Below are 9,029 nucleotides of genomic sequence, written 5' to 3'. Positions count from 1 at the left end.
CCCCCTCCACAATTTACGCCTCCGGTCATATTCTCGTAGTGCTTAGGCAAAGCCTTGCGTGGATCACTTCACCATCACCGTAACCACACCAATTCTCCCTCCTCGTCATTCTACTTCTTTTCAGCTACGACACCGATGCAGTTCCACCTCCACTTTGTCTCATCCTCTTCATCCAAAACCAATAGATTTTTGGGGATCTTGAGACATCACTATTTGGGGTTGGGGGGGGGGGGTGAGATCATCAAAGAAGTATTTCCGCTTGGTTTTGCTATTGAACAACATCCAATACTGTGATAACGAAAGTGGTTCTTCTTATTTTGATGGTTCAATAGGGCAGCTAAGCTCAACTATAAATAAAACCCATGCCAGAATGTTGCAACAAATAAAGCAAGCAAAAACGATGATGATCAAAGTGGACCAAGCAAAACTTACATGGCTTCCGACTCCCACAATACTTTCGTTCGTATTCACCACTTGCACATAAGCACCACAAAATTGTTTGTTACTTCTCGGATGGTATGTCATTGATGATTGAGAGAGCTCGGATTGTGGTGAGTTGCTATTGGATGTAGTGTGACGTAGATCTTGAATTCATGAGGCACCCGTAAATTTTGTCACAATATTTTGAACCCGTTTGGCTTAGTTTCATATATAGGATCCATGCTAGTATAGAACCAAGCTTGGCACAACAAATTATCTTCTTTTGTGGTGTATGCACTGCCAGTAAGAGGATTGGAGAGGGGTAATGGGTGGAATCGTTGTTGTTGTATTGCCGAGTGTCATGGGTCTACATACATAGAGTACGTGGACCTTCGTGGAGTACAAGACAAGGTAGAATAAATCCTAAACTATCCCATATTTCCTAAATATCGTGATCCTCTGACACCCCTCGCAGTCACAATGGGAGCGGCGCAGATGGAGAGACTGGAGAAAAAACCGAAGGTTGTAAGCTAACGTGTTGTTGACATCCCTCGCAGTCAGAACCGTCCATGCGCCGCGGATGTTGTGGCCGGACACTACTAGGGAAAACCCTAGTAGCAGCGTGGGGTAAAGCCCTAGCAGTAGCGCGGGGGCTCATGCTACTACTAGCGCGCTACTACTAACTTTTAGTAGTAGCGTAGTGTACAAACCCGCGCTACTGCTACTTCTGGTAGTAGTAGCACGGGCCCAGACCCGACACTACTACTAACCTTGTGTAGTGGCAACGGAGGCCCCGCGCTGCTGCTAGGCCCTTACCCCGTGCCGCTACTAGGGTTTCTGTATTTTTTTCTTCTGGCTACACATACACAATATTTATACAGGTTTTAACGGTATAGACATACAATGAAACTATACGAGATAACAATCATCATAGTGCTCCAACATAAGCATAAGCAAGTTCATCCATAGTTTAATTGGTTCTCAATTGAGCGTCTTCTAATGCATTACGTATGATCAACGCCATGTGAGATAAGAGATGTGTTGTGCATTTTTTGTTAGCTGAGATTGCTTTTGTAGCTTTCTGTAAAAAAACTTTTTAAAATGTGTTGAATCGTTTGGTACTACTCGTTGTCCTCAATTGGTGCTAATCATCATTCTCATTTTTTGATAACCGCCATTCTAACTTTCATAATTATACATGACCACCTTATATTTTGGGGCTACTTCAATCATTAGGTAGGTGGAATTCGAACGGTTCGGAAAATCAATAGTTTGAATACCCTTTTTATAGTTATACCTAAATTGGTAGCAAGCACATCAAATGGCTAGATACACAATGGTGAATCAATGTGCCTTATCATGGAGATTTTTCCACATTATAACCACTAGCTACATATCATAGGTTAGTTTGGTCAAAAAGAGTCAAAACGATTGATGATAACATATTTATACTAGGCATTTAACATTAACCCCATTTTGCAGTATGAGTTAAATTTTAACAATAATACAAAGTGCTAAAGTGAACTTTACTTTAGTGGAGATTGTGTCCTCCTTTTTATTGACATATTTTTGGACTTAAATTTTATGTAAATCTAAGCAAGTAAAAATTACATGAAAAAATCACTTCAATCTATGGAATAAATTACGTGACTTAGATTCTTCAATATGTTTACAATTATTTATGTTTAAATTAGTATTAAATACATTTTCAAAAGTAGTCGGTTAACTTGTTGATTAATTGATAACTTGCCTATTAGCCTATTAATCCCTACTCGCCGACTAACCGAGTAGCTACCAGTTAAAGATTTCCTCATAAATGCTCATAGTGTTGGGACATCTTCACCGCTATCCCTTGAACGGACGCCCTCAAATGTCCATAGGCGTGTCCGCGAATAGCTGATCGGGCTCAGGCCCTCCAGCGGTATCCCTCATTTTTTGGACCGTGAGGTGTAACTATCAGTGGGCTGGACATCAACTAAGAGGAGAAAGAGATTAGTGGAGAGACGTGCATCATGGGGAGACGTGGTCCGCGAGGATTATCCGGACTACCATGTTCCTTCCCTCGATTTGGGGACATAGTAGGGGGATTTTGGAAGTCCGATCCGGTCCTCGGACAATCGAGGGATAGCTTTGCAGGCCCAAAATTATCTGGACCATCCGGTCTAGACATACATGGGAGAAATGAGTTTCCGCGTTTCCTTTTAAGTCGTGGTCTGGGTCACGGGAATGTGCGTGCGTTAAGAAGGGAGCTTGTGTTGGAGCTGTGTTGTGTGGCCTTAACCCCGGGCCAATATAGAAATGTTTGGTAGTTTATTTTTTTTGCGAGGAATGGTGGTGGTTAATAGGAAGAAAGAACAAATGCCATGCTTGGCCTTGGTTGCCTGGGGCCCAACTCCGCCCCTGCCCATTCGTGATCTCCGCCACCTCTGCCGTATCACCACGATGATATTAACAAAAGGAATCCATGAAGCTTGAAACGCACTGTATTTGTTTAGATTTTTTTTTGGTAGTATGTGTGTATAACATATCTGCATTATCATCAATTTCTTTTCTCTTTTGATTGGTATGGACATATGGTTACATGTGCAGACGATATCAATATTGTACATTAGAATACATACGAGATAAGTTAAATCCATGGAGGAAGGAGACAGGCCATAGACCACTTGCTACTGCAGTATTATGAACATGCATGCATCTACATAGCCTTGCATTGCATGCGTACGTTGACATGGACACCATGCACGAGACTTATCTCATGCACATGCACATGCTTCCAGTTCCATCGATCTATGCAGTGTGTATCATTCATTGTCCATTGCTTCCTAGATCTTCAAGTGCTTCAACCTAATCATCAAAATTACAAGATTAACCCCAGCTTTGAAGTCCACACATAATTTGATAAGAAACACGGTAAAGCCGGTCGTACCTGTCGGCCTCGTAGCCGGCGTTGTGGCCGGGGCCTGGGCACGGGGAACGGTAGGCGGGGAAGGCCACCTTGCCGGCCTCGATGCGGGCGATGTCGTGGACGAGCAGCTCATAGTAGCGTTTGACATCGTCGGCCGACTTGCCGCCACCAACGGCACGAGCGACGTTGTGCCAGCGGTCAGGCGTGTCCCGGTCGTGCACTGCCAGTGCCTGCTCGAACAGCTTGTTCTGCTGCGGCGTCCACCCAGCCCTCCCGGCCGCGCTCATTGACAGCGACGCCATTGCTCGATCTACCTAGCTACGATTGGGCTTATGATGTTGGTACCGTGAACTCGTTGGTTGCACAGGCTGCTTCTGAGATGGATGAGGAAGAAGGGTGTGAGAAGGGGTGCTACTTATAGCCGGCCGGACTAGACAATGGAGAGGAAGGATTCAGCTCTGTGGGGCCGGAGAAGATGGAGAATAATGTGCATACGGGTGGAGGTAAAAAAAAAGGAATATTTGAAGCAGCCAGCCACCACCGGAGTGAGGAGGGGGGTCAGCTGGAGAAGGAACAAAATTTTTTGTCCCTTGGAAGTGGGGGATCTACCTTTCTATCTCTTCGGCGTAGTCCCGTCACGAATCGGTTCTGCATCCTTTCTCGACCTCCTCCTGCTCAAAGATTCAAAGTAAAAATGGAAATATATGTCCACGCAAAAAAATGTAAATATGTGTCTATATACATGCATATACGTTCTCATAGTTCATGTGAAGACAGATGCATATTCATATGCAATATGCAGAGGCTGAAAGAGGGTTGTCTTCTCTCAATACGAATCAAATCTATGGCTATGTGTGCTTTGTTTAAAGACAAGAATCAAAACTATTTGTCACACCAAATTATGCAAGTGCTACAACATGCATGTCTTGACTTCTTATTTAGACCACAAATATCAAAAATCTAAAAAAATACTAGTATTTTGGTTCAACTAACTCCTTGCGTAAATGATGATCTTGGTTCTACCACTAACATATTTACTGTGGTTGCGTTGGGTTGTTACTCTCTTGAGTGTACCTTAAAATTTTCAGTTATTTCTAAAAGAAAATCTAAGTTCCATCCTTTGTAATATTCATAGATGATAACATCGAGTATAAAGAAAATTAATCAGTTATTTCTTTGTCAAGGAGCTAGCTATATAGTTAAGAGCATCTAGTCACTATTTACAAAGAGCTAGTTGCAAAATTTGGATTCCATCACCAAAATTCAGGTGCGTGTTGGCCATACGAACCAGGATATATCTTGCTTTTTGGATGGAAGAATCATATCTGGAAATCAAGCTCCAACTTCTTTCTGCATGATTCTTCCTATGGCATTAAACATTGATTCCAAAAGAATCGTTTATTTTAGAGTCCAATGGAAAGAAGAAACACTTTCTGGTATGAAGTGACAAGAATTTTTTCCTCTGTGTGTCGCGGCTCATCGATGCTAAATTGTCCTTCTGTTTAGACGATTCAGGAAGGTTAAAGGGCAACCTTTCGTTTGATATTAAGCTCAGTATATAGATAGGGGAAGGGAAATGTTAATTTGACACCTAAGTACATGTGTATTTATTAGAACTAGGACTAAATGGGCATATATACCATTACAACAGTTACACTCTCTCCCTTAGCTTATTATGATAGTATACATTACCTTGTGATTTAAGGTTGGATGGTAAACTTCAAAACTAGTTTAGTCATGTGGTTATTTTATAACAAATTATATGCATCATCAGGAATCATACTAGCAAAAAATCCTAGAAATTAAGTCAGACAAACATGCTAAAAACACCCATGTATACGTGTTTTCAGTTAATTGTTCAAAATAGAAATATATAGATTAGTAGTTGCAGAGCTAGTTACAAAATAAATTCAGCTTCAGCCTTCACTTAAGTACTACTCCTGAATCGTCTAAACTTTGAGCCACATTTGGTATATAGTACAATGTAAATATATAATCACCAGTTGATTCAATTTATTGCAATTTGCTGCTATATTTCTCTCATATTTATATTTCTTTCTGAATAGAGTTGAATCAAACATATTTCTTGAAAAATATAGCAGCAACTCGAATTAGATTGCCAAAGATGGTTAGACGCAGGGAGCAATGTAGGTCAAAAGCCTCAACCCCCGGAGCAAATGTACCCATGCGATCGATGAGCCTGATTCGGTTTACCTTTTTCTTTTATTTCCTTAAGAGGAGATTCTCGCGCAAGTACAATCAAATGTGAATCTTTACAGGCAACTTGGCATTTGATCTATGCACGAGAAAAGTAAAACATCGATGTATACACGAGCACTAATAAAATTTTAATGTACGCCGAGTGCCAGAAACACTCGGCAAAGGGCCAAATAAACTGGACAAAGTCTTTGCCGAGAATTGTTCTTGGCAAGAATACCCGACATACTACCTCGGAGATGGTACAATTTACAAGCAGCGTTAGGTGAGGCTTAATCGAAACACGCCCAAACTTTTACCACGCCCTACAGGGGTCATGTGATGACACCGTGCCAGCTCTCGAGGAATTTCGACATCGCACGATTTTCCGAGAATTTAAATGGTTGGATCATTGCTCTCACACATACGAAAAAGTGAATCATAATTTAACTGAACTAATAAAAAGAGTCGGCAACCATCATTACTCTCATTAGGAATATGGATCGTCACTATGGCCCTTCTCTGCCCGGAACAGGTGAAGATTCATAGTGACAGTTCATATTCAAGACTGTAGCTTACTGCTTCTGAACTATCTAGCTATTTAAACCGGTCGTGATGCTTGTCCTTAGGGAAGGTGGGACTAAAATAATCACGCAATGAAACAACGCGTTGCTACTAGGAGCCAAGTCCCGGGCGCTCGGCAAATCCTACCCACCGTCACCGAGTCGTTAAAGACTGCCGACTTGCCATTTGCTCACAGTTTGGTTCTCGACATACAGATTGTTTGCCGAGGATCTTCCTTTTGCCGAGGATCTTTCGAGCAACGACTCGGTAAATGCCTGTGTTTGCCGTGTTTCATCTATTTCCGAGTTTAGTTCTCGGCGTACTTAGCTTTGTCCTGTGCCTGTGTTTTGGTTCTCGGCGAAGCGCCAAACACTCGGCATACAGAGAAATTCCAGTAGGGGAGTAACCATCAACGCGTTTTGTACACACACATAGTATACATGCATCTCGTGAAGTGATTTATAACTATTACACATATGTGCATCCATAGTAGGGAAGCGGATTCTCTAATATTCTCAAGGGATGTCACGAAGCTACAGTGAAATACGTGTGTAAAGCGAAGAAGGAATGGCAGGGTCACTGTAGCAACTACTGTGCGGATTTACTGTAGCATGTAAAAAATAAATTCAAAAATATTTTTATTGCATCATAATTTTGTTTGTATGTAATTTTTGTAAATGTATACAGTAGATTTGTAATTTGTAAATTAATGATAATCATTTTAGGCTTAACCATATGAATGTGAAAAAGGGATGTCACGGTTACTGTAGCTTACGTGACATCCCTTGAGAATGTTAGAGGATCCGGTTCCCCATAGTAGGGGAGTACATGTAGCTGTAGCAATAATATTAATTGATAGCCGCTAAACATTACACGCGCTTCAAGCTTTCAACAGTGATTCTACAGCTAGTCTGCAGTGCTGGTCGATGGATCTACCTGCAGCTACATATATATAGTTTACTTAGTCTTGTATAAGTAGAATTCATCAGGAAGCTTTAGAAGGTACTAGATGGATCTGCAGACAGACATAAACAGGGGGCCCGCGTCAGTGTCATTTCAGTAATCAATGTGTAAGTAGCATATGCACTCACACATGCACGTTGACAGCCATACACATGGTAATGATACACACAGCTTAACGCTAGATCAGAGGAGCCGGTGCTGTACGTTTCGAACGGCTGATATTAAAGCTTATCACTATCTGTCTGACCCATGTGTATATCACAATCAGGATTAGATCTCATGTGGCACAGTGGCATGCATGCACGCACCGGCAAGCCAAGCCGGCCGGCCACCGACGCAGCACGCACGCACGCACGCCGGCACGTCGGACCACGTGTATCCATACACGCACACTCACGTAAGCATGTCCCCGCATCATTCGTACCTCGCGTCGACGGCGTCCAGGCCAGCGGCGGAAGGGCGGAGATGGCGACCTAGCCGGCGTAGCGCCCTGACGACTCGATCTGCGCGACGTCGTGGACGAGGCGTTCGAAGTGGCGGCGCACCTCGTCGGCGGACTTGGCGCCGCCCATGTAGCGGGCCACGTCGTGCCACCGGTGCGGCGTGTCCAGGTCGTACACCGCCAGCGCGCACTCAAACTGTTTGTTCTGCCGCTGCGTCCACGCCGTCGCCGCTGAACCCTTGGAGCCGGCCGACGACGACATTGACGTATGGGTAGCTAGCTAGTAGGTCTTGATGGTTATTATGGAATGGTTTCAGTTCAGTGAACTGCTGGGTCGACCGTGTATTTATAGGACACGATCGCGCGCTTCGTGCATGCATGCGCACAACCCTCTGATGAGCAAGTTCGGTTGGAAGTGGCGACCAATCAGAAAGGTACTTATAGCCATGATATTGGCGGTATCTTCGATCGGTTTGGAGGATTGCAGGGGCCTCGTTTGAAAGCTTGGCAAAAATGAGATATATGTTTCATGATTTTTTTTCAATTGTTTTTTATGCTTTGAAATATGCCTTTTGAACTTTTCAAAATACCTCATGGACCCTTTCCTATCCTAATACTCTTGCTTTTCCTTTAGCAATGACCACATCCGACCATGTGCCATGTGTGATCAAGATTCAAACCACAATGCCCAAAAGTAATATTTTGCCGAAAAAGGATTTCCCCCCGCTTTGTATACAAAGCAACCAACCGAGACAGCAAACGATAGGTGCTGGAGCGAAAGCAGCACAGTCACGCCCAAAAGAAATGATAAAGAAAATGAAAGAGAAACAAATGCCAACAACGGCTGATCGACAAAAAACGAAGAAGCCTCATGGCCGTTGCAACCACCGAAGATCGCCCACCCAGCTCCGAGCCTCCGAAGCGCCGGTACCAAACAACACCTCCAAGAAGGGATGCGACGATGACGACGCTGCTGCCAAGGGTTTCCCCCGGTACGCGGTGAGGAGAGAGGAAGGGTAGCCCCGACGCCCTCCAGCAAGGTCCGGCGGCACCCTCATGCGGCACTGCGTCGGTGTCGGTCAAGCCAACAGGGATTTCTCCCGATCCCAACCTTCACCTCAGGCACTCCGGAGCTCGCCACCAAACCGACCACCACCCTGCGCCAACCCGGACATGAAGCTTCCCACGCTGTCTCACCACGGCACCACGAAGCATGGCCTGCACAGTGAAGAAGAGGAGCCGGGACTAGGGCAGCAGCACCGTCGGCACGCGGGAGGGCCCCATCTCCACCGTCGATGAAGGTAGCTGACCGGACGCAATAGCAGGAACATACCAGGCCCGTGGCCACACAGGCCCGGCCGGGATCTCCGAGGCCCGTAAAGTTCCCGCCTTCGCGCTGCAGCCGGCATGCCGTCGGCGCCGCCGCCCCTGTCCAAGCCGCTCCCCTGCCTCCCCGCACAGAGAGCCGCCAAGTGGAAGCACCACCACCATGAGCACCGCCGGCCACCACCACTAGGTCGCCTGACCGCCACCGGC

At 44.8% G+C, this 9,029-nt stretch overlaps 1 protein-coding gene across 1 annotated transcript; it reads right to left on the bottom strand.

Moving 5' to 3' along the window:
* Window positions 1–2,934: 2,934 nt before the first annotated feature.
* On the bottom strand, window positions 2,935–3,705 carry LOC119312767 (protein RADIALIS-like 3). The gene is made up of 2 exons (XM_037588529.1): window positions 3,350–3,705; window positions 2,935–3,267 (listed from the first exon to the last, which is right to left on the bottom strand). Exons 1-2 carry the CDS (start codon window positions 3,628–3,630, stop codon window positions 3,246–3,248), a joined length of 303 nt encoding a protein of 100 aa, XP_037444426.1. The 5' UTR covers window positions 3,631–3,705; the 3' UTR covers window positions 2,935–3,245.
* Window positions 3,706–9,029: the final 5,324 nt, after the last annotated feature.

This window comes from Triticum dicoccoides, chromosome 1B (assembly GCF_002162155.2).
Source record: "Triticum dicoccoides isolate Atlit2015 ecotype Zavitan chromosome 1B, WEW_v2.0, whole genome shotgun sequence".
Classification (NCBI taxonomy): domain Eukaryota; kingdom Viridiplantae; phylum Streptophyta; class Magnoliopsida; order Poales; family Poaceae; genus Triticum; species Triticum dicoccoides.
This window is presented reverse-complemented; position numbering and strand designations above follow the sequence as displayed.